Source organism: Colias eurytheme, chromosome 3 (genome assembly GCF_061535395.1).
Source record: "Colias eurytheme isolate Ceu_HAF_F1 chromosome 3, ilColEury1 Martin Lab GWU primary, whole genome shotgun sequence".
NCBI lineage: Eukaryota > Metazoa > Arthropoda > Insecta > Lepidoptera > Pieridae > Colias > Colias eurytheme.
The window spans coordinates 8,656,688-8,671,700 of NC_142982.1; the positions used below are offsets into that span (position 1 = coordinate 8,656,688).

At 33.0% G+C, this 15,013-nt stretch overlaps 2 protein-coding genes across 2 annotated transcripts; both read left to right on the forward strand.

Moving 5' to 3' along the window:
• Nucleotides 1–526: 526 nt before the first annotated feature.
• Nucleotides 527–2,104, forward strand: LOC149909828 (esterase FE4-like). The gene is made up of 2 exons (XM_090120202.1): nt 527–1,661; nt 1,903–2,104. Exons 1-2 carry the CDS (start codon nt 697–699, stop codon nt 2,102–2,104), a joined length of 1,167 nt encoding a protein of 388 aa, XP_089976328.1. The 5' UTR covers nt 527–696.
• Nucleotides 2,105–9,428: 7,324 nt separating this feature from the next.
• On the forward strand, nt 9,429–12,753 carry LOC149909829 (carboxylic ester hydrolase-like). The gene is made up of 3 exons (XM_090119926.1): nt 9,429–9,656; nt 10,908–12,193; nt 12,434–12,753. The coding sequence occupies exons 1-3, from the start codon at nt 9,477–9,479 to the stop codon at nt 12,642–12,644; spliced, it is 1,677 nt and encodes a 558-aa protein (XP_089976052.1). The 5' UTR covers nt 9,429–9,476; the 3' UTR covers nt 12,645–12,753.
• Nucleotides 12,754–15,013: the final 2,260 nt, after the last annotated feature.

Sequence of the window (15,013 nt, forward strand, 5' to 3'; positions counted from 1 at the left end):
GTACAAAAATTAATACAGTACAATTACAGTGTGGCTCTGTCTTCCTAGCTAGGAAAATCCTGTGTTAAGGAAGACAGTTCCTTCCCAGAGAACATGTTCAGTACAACAAAAAGATTACATTTAAAAAACAGAGAAAGTAAAAAAAAACATATTTAATAAAATATACAGTTGTGCGTTTACAAGCTTTTTACAAGTATAGTGCGTGATTTTGTTAGTGTGAGTGTGTGTATATGTGTGTGTGTGTGTTTGTGAATGTGTGTGCTTGTGCATGTGAGTGTTGTGTGTTTGTGTATGTTATATTATTGATATCTATCCATTATTTATGAGCTGCTCTATTTCATCATAATCATAATTTTCAAGCCATTTAATGACCGCTTTTTTAAATAAACTGTTATTTAAAGTCCTAACTTTTTGGGTCCTACTTATAATATTGTAAAACTTAGGGGCAGCAAAATGAAAAAATCTTTTAGCAAACCTACTATTAGTACGCGGCATAGGGAATCGGTCTCTTCTTTTATTAACAACTGTAAGGCTGGTACTGTCTGTGTATGGTATCGTCGTAGGATTTCCTTTAAATATATTTTCCGTACGCTTAATAAGTTTGATTCCTTAAATAGATTTGTAGTGGGATATCTGAATGGTAATTTTAGCGCTACTTTAATAATTGCCCTCTGAACTCGTTCGACATGAATATGAATGAAAGACCAAGACCAAGACCAAGTAGCTCTTCTGAGGTGGGTCCAGAGAAACATTGTAAGATTCGGCGGCAATCCTGACGATGTTACTATAGCTGGCTATAGCACAGGTTCTGCATCTGTAGACTTATTGATGGTTTCCAAAAGTGCTCAAGGTCTTTTCCATAAAGTCATACCTGAAAGTGGATCGAGTACAGCAATATTTGCCGTTCAAATAGACCCTATTGCGAATGCGAAAAAGTACGCGAAATTTTTAAATTTTACAGATGTGAATAATTTTGGCGATTTAGTGGAATTCTACCAAACAGTTCCATATGATGTGCTCAATTCAGTTAGTCGAAACGATTTTTTTAGTGGATACGATTTTGCATTACTCTTGTCTCCATGTGTCGAACGCAAAACTAGCGAAGAACCTTTCCTAACAGAGCAACCAGAAAATCTTATAAAAAGTGGAAATTATAAAAAACTACCTATGCTATATGGATTTGCAAATATGGAGGGTCTCTATCGTGTTGCTGTATTTGACCAATGGCGTAAAGAAAAGTCCGAAGACTTTGCAAAGTTTTTACCAGCAGATTTACAATTTGAAAATATGGAGGAAAAAGTGGCTATAGCGAATAAGATCAAAGAGTTCTATTTTGGAAATAAGCCAATTGATGCCGATCAAATAATTAATTATATTAATTACTTTACCGACGTGATCTTTGCGTATCCAACTATGAGGGCTATAAAACTGTACTATGAAGCTGGTCACAGGAGTATATATCTGTATGAATATTCATTTGTTCACGACAACGATCCTATTATCCCTCACGCTAACATTTGCGGCGCAGATCATTGTGCTCAAACAAATGCCGTCATGGATGGTCTGAACATAACGCACCATTCGGAACTGTCTATATCTAAACATTTTAAGGATATGAAAAAAATAATGCGAGAGATTTGGACAAATTTCATAACTACAGGGTAAGTTAGATATGTACGTTATTTTTTTTAAAGATTAATTTTGTGTATTACGGAAACAATAATCGATAACCTATTTACTAAAGTATTTTCGGCCAGATATCTGAATAGACAAATCTTTGTAATCAATCTTTTCTGCTTTCCGAACCGGTGGTAACATCACTAACATGACGAGGGTTAAGACGATTCAAAAGTTCTTCTAGAAGAAGTCTACGGCATAAATAATTAATGTTTCTTTTTACAGCGAACCAGTGCCCAAAGGATCGGAATTACCAGCCTGGCCTTCAGTAGACAAGGAAGGGTCTCCACACATGGTGCTTAATTTGCCCTTAGAACTAAAAGGGCCTTTACACAAAGAGCGCACTCAATTATGGGAAGAGATTTACAGCAAGTACTATCATTACGCTTCCCCGCCTTCACCACCTGAGGAACATACAGAACTTTAAACTCAAGTGTATTATATTAAGTAGAAATATAAATCATACTTGAACGCTTAATTTTTATTTCAAATACATACTAACAAAAATAAACCTTACCTTGTCAAATTACGTGTTAGTAATCACCATCCTTGTCGTAAACAATTTTAGAACAAAACTATGTAGTTTTCTATTTCCAAAATCCATCTAAATCTGCATTTCAATCTTGTGGAAAGAAATCAAGGTACAAAATCATACCTACATTATGCTAATTTTCAGCAACAAATTACAGAAAAATTGTTTTAAAGGATAGAGTTACAACTAAACAGTAAAATCAAGTAAAGTACACCGACCCTGAAGCCGTATGAGAAAGAAATATAATATTTCATACACAATATTAACTGAAAGGGTATTACTTGTTTATTCACGTCTAGTGTCCTATAAACGCATCGGTGAGCCAATACGACTCACTTGGTATCTGATGTGTCGTGAATTCACACTTGGTGGACACTAGAGCAGATACAGGGTGTCCCACTATTGGTATACTAAGCGCGAAGGGACTTGTAGTTTTACATACACTGATCACGTAAAAAATACTAAAACAACAAAATTACGTCAAATTTTTTTGCTAAATTTTTCCTGAAAATCCATGTTTTCTTCTCTAGCTTCGTGCAGCCGGCATATACCGCTTCTCTATTGTGAGCATTTTGTCTATGAAAACATAATCTTAAACGATAGCTCACGTGCTGGTGGCAAAGTTGGGCGGGTTGCTTGTTATGAGTGTACACATAAGAGTTTTAAGAATTCATCTATTTGAAAAAAAAATGCGTCTGGAATTTTATAAGTATTTTTTACGTACTCAGTGTATGCAAAACTATAACCTCCTTTGAGCTTAGTATACCAACAGTGGGACACCCTGTATAATGCCCCTCTTCTATAACCTACTTATGTTACGATGGTGAGAGAATTAAATGGCAATTTTACTTTTGTATGAACATGGCAACATTTATGTAAGTTTACAAGTTAAATTCCTTTTTCATTCTTGTAAGATGAAGTGTAGGTATGTTACTATGTAGAGTGAGGTAAATAGTATAATTTTTTATGATATTTTTAGATAAAACGCGATCGCTTTGAAAACTTCACAAAAGTAAATAATAGAGTCCGTTTCTGTTATAGTGAGTTAATTTTATGAATACTCTCCTTTTTAATTTAGACTTTAGAGTAAATATCACATAGGTATCTTAATTATTATCTAAAGGAAATTATGAATCTACATCGAAGAATCAACAAAAGAGAAAAGCAGTGGTGTGAGGGATAATACTTATACAGCCGCTACATAAAAATCAATTACGCTACAATATAAACAGATATTTGTTTTCGTAAAATTTGTTGGCTCAGTCAACATTTTACGCACTTATTGTGCCGGTCCATCCAAGCGTTCGGATCTGATCAATGTTTGCCAGTTCGCGTAATCCCAGCGCCCTCTCAGAACGCTAAGTTTGTTCAAATAGGTTTACATCGCAGTTGAACGAATTTGTCTTACTTATTTTGAAACAAAGCCCGTACTATTGTTATTCGCGGCAATGGATCTAGGAAGTTTCTAGTTTTAAGGAAACATTGGCTTCGATCAAAAGCTTTTATAACAAAGGATTAACAAAGAATAGTTGGTTCTAAATTGAAAACTGTTAAAATATAAAGTTATCGTAAATTGTTATTGCTCTCTTCACGATATCAAAGTGCGACGACAAAATACATATAAGAATGTATTCGTAGATTTATCGTTCTTCTGTCGAACTTGGCAGAGTTATCGTTTAAAACAGCGAAGTTAAGCTGTTTATTACATTATTATTATTGGAACATTTAAACAGGCATTATATCACAATAAAATACAAATAAATATCGAAGAACATCATTATTCTTTACATATAAAATGGACAAATCGTAAGGTCCATAGTAGCGGATAGGCAACTCAATCCCGTACAATAATATTGTTTTGCCCTAACTCTGTAGCGACCTATACGCAATTATCTCTAAGCTTTATATTGCAGAGATATTGAGACTTGGATGAAAAGGCTAAGCCGCTTCCACGAGACTTATCTTTTTTATTTTATAACGTGATATTAAAGTGATTGTCGATAAAATGTTGTTTTTGCTGAGATTGCTATGTCACGCTGTTTGTTATGCAATGATAGATTATGATAACCAATTATGAGGACCTATCAGTCTAAATATAAAGACGAATGAAGTAATTTATTTGGTTTCATATGATTATGGCTCAATGTAGTTAGATATAAAATTAAATTATATTTTTTCAAACAAGTAACTATATTTAAATGTTCGGTGTACAAAAACTCAGTGACTACATAATTACCTGTTATTATTTATGTATTTACTAGACGATGATGTAAAGAAAATATGTAGTTTTAAATTTTAATGCCTATCTAACGTTACCAAATACCTATGTCTGCTGAAAGTTTCATAGCCAGAATATTTTTGTAAAACTCCACCGCCATTTAAATCTATTGCAAATTTCCTGCACCGTGAGTGTCATGGAGAGTGCTTTACCGGGAGTTTTCCATGCCATTTCACGCTATAAATTTGAATTTCGCGTTAAAAACTGCAGCATAGACACTTAGTTACAACACTTGGCACATGCCGGTAGTTGGTACTCTGATGCATGAATATGAATATCACGTAAGCAAATTTATGCCTTTATATTTGGACTGGGAACAGCTGAATCCTTGTTTTGGCAACCGTATTTAGTACTTCGCTAGCTATAAAACTTGATCTTTTTACCGTATTTAAAACTTGTATAAATGGGATTACTTTTGGCAAACTAGCGAGTGGAAATTGCTCACGTTCATCGATTTTACGAGTTCTCGCTTTTTTCAGTGTGTCATAAATGGATCGCACTTTTATCACAGACTAGCAGTCCGCCCCGGCTTCGCCCGTGTTACATATTTACGTTTTCTCTACGTAAGAACCATCCTTGTACTTCAAGGAATATAATAAAAAAACCGGCCAAGTGCGAGTCGGGCTCGCGCACAAAGGGTTCCGTAGCAGCAAATATAATAAATTACAGTTAAATCAACCTATCTCAAAAACTATAAGAGATACTTTGATCAAACCAAAAATCGTTGAAAGAGTTAATTAGCATGCATCACCTCTATTTTTTTAGAATTTTATACCCCGTAGTTATAAAAATAGAGGGGGGGGGACATACTTTTTACGACTTTGAGAGCTGATATCTCAAAAACCGTTCACTTTAAGAAAAATGTTTTTTAGAAAACTTTATATCATTTTAAAAGACCTTTCCATTGATATCCCACACGGGTATGTACATCGAAAAAAAAAATTTCATCCCTCAGTTACATGTATGGGGGGCCCCACCCCCAATTCTTTTTTTTACTATTTAGTGTCATATTTTTGTAGCGGTTCATACAACACATATTCCCATCAAATTTCATCACTGTAGTACTTATAGTTTCCGAGTAAATCGGCTGTGACAGACGGACAGACGGACAGACGGACAGACGGACATGACGAAACTATAAGGGTTCCGTTTTTGCCATTTTGGCTACGGAACCCTAAAAAGAATTAACGAAATCGGTTCAGCCGTTCTCAAGTTATGCGCTTACCAACACATTTTGGGATTCATTTTTATATTATAGATTAGATACTTTTTATGTCCATTTACGTGTTAACATTGTAGAGATTTTTTTAGTAATTGCCTAGGAATATTTATTTCATTCTTGTAATATTTAGGTAATGCTCTGTTAATTGTTATCAATAAACTCACTTCTATTCGGAATAACATATCTAACTTTTTAGGTGAAGAAAGAATCAAAACATGTATTGACTATTGATTATATAATACGAATACAAAAATAACATAATAATATTATGTTAACCACAAGGCTATACCTACATATTATAGCCGCGGCAGTCATCTCGCCGCAAAAAAGCCGCACATAAAAATAAGCCTGAACATAACAATATTTTTTCACTTCGCAACGGAGTGATTCTATGGCACAGACTAATAATAATAATAAACTACGTATATCTACTATGGTATGAATTTTATCTCTCGAGGTGGATAGGACTTAGATTGACTACTTTTTACACTTTTTACCAAGATCAATCAACTCATTTCTATGGGAAGATCCTTTGACGAATCTGCACTTACCTACCTAAGTGTAATGTTAGATTATCATAACTAGACAAATCAATACAGAGTAGTATTGACGACTACTTGCCCATAAATATGTTTTGAATATGAACATTTATATAATAATTACTAATCCTTTTCAAACCTTCCTTCCTTTTCTTTTTCTTTTTTTGTTTCGGCGACCACAATGGTCAATTAACACATTGCAGAAAACATTATCAAGTCAGTAGATGTAATTGTGTAGATTTTATATTACTACAAATGCAATTAAACAAGAAATATAAACTACGCAACAGCAAAAAAAAAAAAAATTACAGTGAAAATATAATTTCAAATTTAATCCAGTCATTAAAAAGGTACCTACGTCGCAAATAGGTTTTGCTGATTCAGTACTCCTGTGACCCTCTGGGGCTAAGACGTTTGCAACAAAAATTATTTGCGACTTTAGCAAAATAATTCTCGGGAGATGGAAACCCCTCATCAAAACGCTGTTTTAACCTAAGCTTGCTTTGGCGATAAATTCTTGTCGCTTAGCGAAAACTTCAGTGAATGGGGAATCCATGAGTCCAGCAACTTTAAAAGATAAAGCTTCTTTAATGAAGTGTATTGAATTTACTTTTGATTGGTTTTTAATTTGATTTTGAGTTTCAACCATTACAGGTCTAAGATTATTCATTTTTGCTATAGAAGTACTACAAATACTATACAAATATGTAAATAAAATATAACGTTTCCTTTTAGTAAATGAATATGTTAGCATAATGTATAAATTGAATTATTTTAAAAATGTCTGTTTCATAGAAAGTAGAAACTGTTTTACTATAACAACTATAACTATTCAACAGAGAGATTTTTATGTTATTTAACATTTAAGAAGTTACAACAACATACAAATTTTTAACACTCACACAAACACAAAGTATTTGTGCAAAGTAATTATTGCACAAACACAAATACAATTTTTCACTGATACACTCCGGAGCTTAACCGCTCTTTTCGTGGAAAATTAAAAATACATTAACGGCTAGAAAGTTAATTAACTATTTTTAAAAACAATTCTGCTATTTGAAACATTTTACGAGGGAAAAAAGTAGAACCTATAAAGCAGACTTTGTGACCTTGTATTGTTAATTGTAATAATATCAATTTACTTATACATTTCGTTGAAAAGCGCATCTCTTCAATTAATTTGATTTGTATCCATTGAGATATACATTATGGAGACGACACCGCCTACATCACTTATGTTCCGCTCAACATAAGCCATATGGCTTAACTGCACGCTCATTTTTTATTTGTTTTAAAGTGAAACGCATCAAATATGCCTTCATGTGTGTTACGATATTGCACAAATAATACGGAAAAGTGACTAACATAACTTTTCATCGGTAAGTACCTAGTTAACTAGATAATAATTTTTAAAACTTAGTTAGAGCAAAAAAATGGCGCACAGATTTTGTTCGTGGTGTCTCCTCCATACGTAGTAATATTATCTCAATGTTTGTATCATATAAATTTCTAATGGAATATGGTCCCTACAATTTTTCTGCATAGTCCTTTATAGGAGCTAGAAATTATTATATTGTTATAGTAAATCGTACCAAAAATACGTCTAGATCACAACATGTATTTCTAAAAAATAATAATAACCAGACGAGCAAATAATATCTTATCTTAATGTTGACGTCTGAATGAAAACTTTATAAACCTATCTCATTGAGCTATTATTACTACGTATAGAGGAGACACCACGAACAAAATCTGTGCTGCAAGCGCGGTGGCGCGGCGCGGGCGGCTTGTGAGTCATAGATTAAGCGATGTAATCGACTCACCGCTATAGAGGCGAAACTTTGTAAATATTTTGTCTAATACTTATCAATTAAGAACAATCAATGCAATAAAAAAATATAATTAATGTAGTTAATAAATAATTTATTAGTAAACTTATCAATTAAAACCAATCAATGTAACAAAAAAATTGATACGTAGGTAATTTATATTCATCTTTCATGATTTAACCTTTTTTCAAATAATATCCATAGCACATTTTATTTATAAATGTGTAAAATTATTATTTTCCACTATAAAAATTTACGTCATCTAATATTTTAGTCTATGACAAATGACGCAAAATGGCGTCCGCCAAAAATTTTGCTCGAACTAAGTTTTAAAATTATTATCTAACTAGCGACCCGCCCCGGCTTCGCACGGGTGCAATGCTGATACTAAATTATACACTACCTACAGAAAAACTGTGAACGTTGTATAAAAAAACATAGCGGCCCGCTGCCGGCCAGCCGCGCCGGTACGCCGCAAACGCTACGTCGCGCAATTTTTAAATCTGTAATATCTTCGAAAATATTCACTTAAATCATACGATGTAAAGGGCCATATAGATCTATATTAAATGAACAATGTATTCAAGGTATTTTATTGGTTAAGGATTAATGCTGTATTGGTTAAAATCGCATCGAAAATTAGCCATTATTTGTCGTAAAAAGTAAATGACAAAAAAAAGTTATTGTGGGTTATCCATAAGAGATAGACATATACCATCGCGGTTTTTTCTGTAGACCTTTTCAATGTGTATAATACTTAGTACATTATTTTGATAAAACTCGTAGGGGCCTGCGTTTGCAATGTAAGCGGAAAAAATGTAATTTTTTACGACATCACATTAGAAACCTCAAAAATAACAGTACTTCTCCACTATTTAATGGATGTTATTATACATATAAACCTTCCTCTTGAATCACTCTATCTATTAAAAAAAACCGCATCAAAATCCGTTGCGTAGTTTCAAAGATTTAAGCGTACAAAGGGACATAGGGACATAGGGACAGGGAAAGCGACTTTGTTTTATACTATGTAATGATGATAATGATGATGAATTACCGATGAAAAGTTATTTCTTTGCACTTTGCCGCATAATGCATTACTTGAATAATTTATGTAATATCGCAACACACTCGAGGGAATATTTGATGATTTTCTTGGTTTTTTGCTATAAAACAAACAAGACATGAACGCGACCATCGCGCTAAAGCGACTGAGTGCAGTGAGGCCATTTGACCTATGTTGAGCGAAACATAGGTGATGTAGGCGGTGTCGTCTCCAGGCGTAGTAATAGCATCTCAATGACCTATCTAGTACATTAATCGTATTATGATACGCAATTTATATTCTAATCTTACCAGTCAACCAGTGTTACTTCGACCCTTGAAGCGTGTAGTAATGTGGAGATATTTGATTACTTTATTTTTCTCGGCCGTTTCAATAAGCCATGGCCTTGAATCGCGTATTGTGGATACTGAGCAGGGTCCCGTGAGAGGATACAGGGATTCTGATACTGGGATTTTTGCATTCCATAGCATCCCGTACGCGAAAGCTCCTACTGGCAGGCAGAGATTTAAGGTACAAATAGTAACACGATAATTAATGTGCAATATTCTAAGAGATATTTTGTGATAGGTTTGAATTTAATTAATTAGGTTATCTGTGCAGTACTTTTACAGGGTTACTTGTAAAACACCAGCAACCTCGCAGGACAAGATAGCTAACATCATAAGTAACAACATTTGTTCTACGACTTTTGATAATTTGTTAGATTTTATTTTCATACAAAAAATATTCATTTAATCTAAATATAAAATATTCATTTAATTTTCCGTTTGAAAATTATAAACTACGCGCATCCCAAAAATTACGTAAACAAGAAGCGAACGAGAGGGGAAAGGAGGCGTTGTGTCATCCTTCCGATAATGAATAGAACATAGACTTACAAATGTTAGGAGAGTACAATAAAAACTTAAAAAAAATCATTTAAAAATAATGTATTGCGTTATGCCAAAAGTCGTAGAACAAATGTTGTTACTTGTGATGTTAGACTTACAAATGTTAGGAGAGTACAATAAAAACTTAAAAAAAATCATTTAAAAAAAATGTATTGCGTTATGCCAAAAGTCGTAGAACAAATGTTGTTACTTATGATGTTAGACTTACAAATGTTAGGAGAGTACAATAAAAACTTAAAAAAAATCATTTAAAAATAATGTATTGCGTTATGCCAAAAGTCGTAGAACAAATGTTGTTACATAAGATGTTGTCCTGAGAGGTTGCTGGTGTTTTACAAGTAACCCTGTATAGACTTTCTTTCATGAGAAACCCATGTCGCGCCGCGGTGAAGTGCTTTTCTATCTATTCGAAAATTTCAATTACTTTTAAGATCGACAATTAAATAAATTATATTATATTCGTAGTGATTTAATTATAATATTCAAGTGTTAATAAGATGTTTAATATCAGCTAAAAATCAATAATCTACTTAATAATAAATTATTTACAAATAGTTGTATAGATATTATTAAAGTACATTGCAAATAAATTCTACATTCAAAAAAACTTTTGTCCTTAAATAACCTATAGATTATATGTTATTTTATAAACAACAACATTACGTGGATAGTATTATAGGAAGATTATAGGTATTATCACAGACTAGAAATAATATACCTACTATAATGGCCATGACAATACAAGAAGTAAGACAAGAAGTATGCAAGTCATGGAAATTTATTTGTTTGTGATTTGTAACTGATAATTTTAGATAATTTTTATTGGTTATTTCATTTTATAACTAGAACTCACAATTTTGTTTGTTTCCAGCCTCCATTACCTGCGATAGCCCGGTCAGGAATATTTGAGGCAGTAGATAAAGATATAATATGCCCTCAAGTAGATATTACCTCTATATTACCGATGCTTCAGCGACCTCTTGTAATAACAGAAGATTGTTTGATTGCTAATATATTTGTACCAGATACAACGAAGGAGAATCTGCCAGTCATTGTTTACGTTCACGGAGGAGCTTATATAATGGGTTTTGGAAATTTTTTCGCTCATAAGAATTTGGTCAAAAACAAAGAAGTAATTGTGGTCAACTTTAACTATCGTCTTGGAGTTCACGGATTTTTGTGCATGGGAACAGAAGATGTCCCTGGAAACGCTGGTATGAAAGACCAAGTAGCTTTGTTGCGTTGGGTTCAGAAAAATATAAAGAATTTTGGAGGTAATCCTGACGATGTAACGATTGCTGGCTACAGCGCTGGTTCTTCGTCCGTTGATTTACTCATGTTGTCAAAAATGACTAAAGGATTATTTACGAAAGTTATTCTGGAAAGTGGAGCTAATACGGCCCCTTGGAGTGTTCAAACAGATCCCATTGCCGTTGCTAAAGATTACGCCAGGTCCCTCAATTTTGCAAACGTTGATGACTTTTATGCTCTTGAAGAATTTTACAAAACTATTTCATATGAAATATTGTCATCAAAAATAGCTTTTGACCGAACAGATTCGACATTTTTGTTCAGTCCATGTGTTGAAAGAGATACAGATGGAGAAGAATTCCTTGTTGATTCTCCCGTAAATATTCTAAAAAATGGTAACTATGTGAGGTTACCCATGCTCTATGGATTTGCAAACATGGAAGGTTTAATACGTGAACCTCTATTTGAAGAATGGAAAGATAAAATGTCCAAAAAGTTTTCCGATTTCTTACCACCTGATCTGCAATTTGAAAATGAAGAGGACAGGAATAATGTGATAAATAAAATAAAGAAATTTTATTTCGGGGATGGTCAAATTAATGATGATAAAGTTTTGAGTTATATCGACTTTTTTTCAGACGTACTTTTTACGTACAGTACATTGAGATCTGTGAAATTTCACGTTGAGGCCGGTAATGATAGAATATACCTGTATGAATATACTTTTGTCGATGAACATACACCTATTATTTCTCACACGAACGTCCGTGGTGCTGCACATTGTGCGCAGTCAGAGGACATAGCTGATGGCAACTTTACTAATTCTAATGAAAATGTCATGACTAAAGAACATAGAGAAATGAAAAAATTACTTCGCGATCTGTGGTACAACTTTGCAACAACAGGGTATGTAACTCTTTTGGTTTTATCTCTTGACGCTAACAGTGTAAGCAGACAAAACAACTTCTACGTTAAAAAAAATTCTAAAAGGCTTTTCTAAATGTTTTGCACACTAATTATGTTCAGAATTTAATTAATTTGTCAAGAAAGTGCAAACTACACCATATTTTACGTTTGTAGTATGCAAAACTGTTCTTGCATCGATTTAATTGATAAAATCATTGCTCACATATTTTGTATTTTCAGAAAGCCTGTTCCTGAAGGGTCAGACTTACCAGCTTGGCCGCCGGTTGGCAAGGATTGGTCTCCTCACATGATTCTTAACAACCCCATTAAACTTGGAGGATCATTGTTAAAGGAGAGAGCTCAGTTTTGGGAAGAGATTTATGACAAACATTACCGACAACCATCACCTCCGCCAACACCACCTCGACGGCCGCGTCGTACTGAACTTTAAAACGGTTCTAAAAATTATTGTGATTCCTCGTGATATTATATCTATTAGGAATATAGAGTGAATAGAATATATATAAATAATAAAAATAATGAATTTTGAACCCTTATAATTTACAAATATATCTAATCATTACTATTGTCCTCAATTTAAAAAAACAAACTTGATAAAATGAAAGATTTTAAGATAGATTAAAAAAATATAATATCTTTCCAACAATCGTGATTATCTAAGAGACTATTAAATAATCAGGGCAAGACGTAAATAAGTAGGTACCCAGTCGGATAGATAATGTTGTTTGTCTTTATTTTTGGTTATCATGATGATCAGCAAATATAATTCAAGGATTTTTTTTATTAAACTATAGAATATAGACGGCATAAAAAATGATACCTAATCAAAATTGTTTGGTAAATATTATAAAATGGAATTACCTAAAATGGTTCTTCTTAATCATTTATTTTGATGTTTTGGTTAATTATTCTTATGGTAACTCGTATAGTAGAAGTAGTAGTACTATACAAATTGATGTTATTTTTTCTCTAAATATTTGCTGAGGGAATAGACATATTATGTAGATAACTAGATCTACATAATTTAGGGAGCCCTATGCCGCTACACATTTTGCGCCTTGGAAATAAATACCTATTGTCAGGTATAAAATAAATATGACCAATTGGTAGACTTTTCTCCTATTACCACGTTGTTAAAATAATAAGAAGATTAGTTGTAATGAATTGAAGCGCTTGAACACGATCTCGCCTGATGATAAGCTGAGATGTGGTCTAAGACGGAGCGCGCTTCCCTAGAAGGTTCACTCATTCATTCATATGATTTTTTTTTTATAATTAACAAGCAACTCATTTTGTGTTCGCTTGAATATTTAATTACCTACACTTCTATCAAACAGTGCGATTAATTCTATAGAATAAACAACATTATTAAAGGGTCTCTCCGATGAACTGAATGTATTCCAACAATGAACTTCTCCAAGATAAAGTGACTTAATTAACTTTCGAAGGTTTCACAATAATTAACTTAGAGATAAGCCTTTGGCAAGAGCTTGCCTTAACTGAAAAAGATTTGAGAAGCGATTTATCTCTGGAATAGATACCTACTACAATAAAAGTCCTGGAAAGATCACGATGTTTAGAAGAAAAAATATAAGTACTTATTTAAATGACAAAACAATGATAACCAATATCAAAAACGTATTTTTATATTTCATAATGACTCCATTATAAATATCAATGATAACTTGTCCACCGTAAATATAATTTTGTTTTCAAAAAACGATTTATTTAGCATAATTATTTACTCTACTAAAAACAGGACTGCTATTAAAAATTGTTTGGCAATCAATTGATGAAATTAAGAGCTGAACTGTTTATAAAAATTTCAAATGACTATTTTATAAACTATTAGAACGGAACTTAAGCTAGGGCAAACTGAACATTCCACATTTCGGGATCCCATACGGCACCTGATTTATCACTTCAGTAACTAAAACAAGGGCAACCGTTGTTTCTGATGTTATCCGGAATTTTTTTATATTTTTAATGCTGAAGTTCTTTAAAACTACTTTGTGTGACGATTTCATGAGTTACAGATTTTTCTTCAAATAACATTTTATCTAGCAAAGACGTTATCTAACTTGCGTAATTAAAATTTGTATGTTTAATTTTATTTCCATGCAAAAGAAATGATAATGACTAGTTACCTACTTATAATTTTCATACAATTTATGATGTATGAAAATTGAAACGAAATATCTAGTTAAGTAGGTGTAATTTTCATTATATTAAATACTAGCGGTCCGCCCCGGCTTCGCCCGTGGTACATATTTACGTTTTCTCTACATTAAAACCATCCTCTTACTTCAAGGAATATAATAAAAAAAGAATTATCGAAATCGGTTCAGCCGTTCTCGAGTTATGCGCTTACCAACACATTTTGCGATTCATTTTTATATATAAGACTAGCGGTCCGCCCCGGCTTCGCCCGTGGTACATATTTACGTTTTCTCTACATAAAAACCATCCTCGTACTTCAAGGAATATAATAAAAAAAGAATTATCGAAATCGGTTCAGCCGTTCTCAAGTTATGCGCTTACCAACACATTTTGCGATTCATTTTTATATATAAGAAAAGATTTAACATCTTAATTTTGAACCTGAAAAGTATAGGTATATAACGTCCACAAAATTCTGAATAGCGCAATTATAAAACTATATTTATTCCAAACGCTTAGGGGCTTAAACGCGTAAATAATTCGAATCCTCTTTATTTACGGAGGCGTTTGACAAATATTGTTATAGCTAAACCCCGGCTCATATTTTATCGTCTGCAAGTATTGCTTTCATTGTTATCC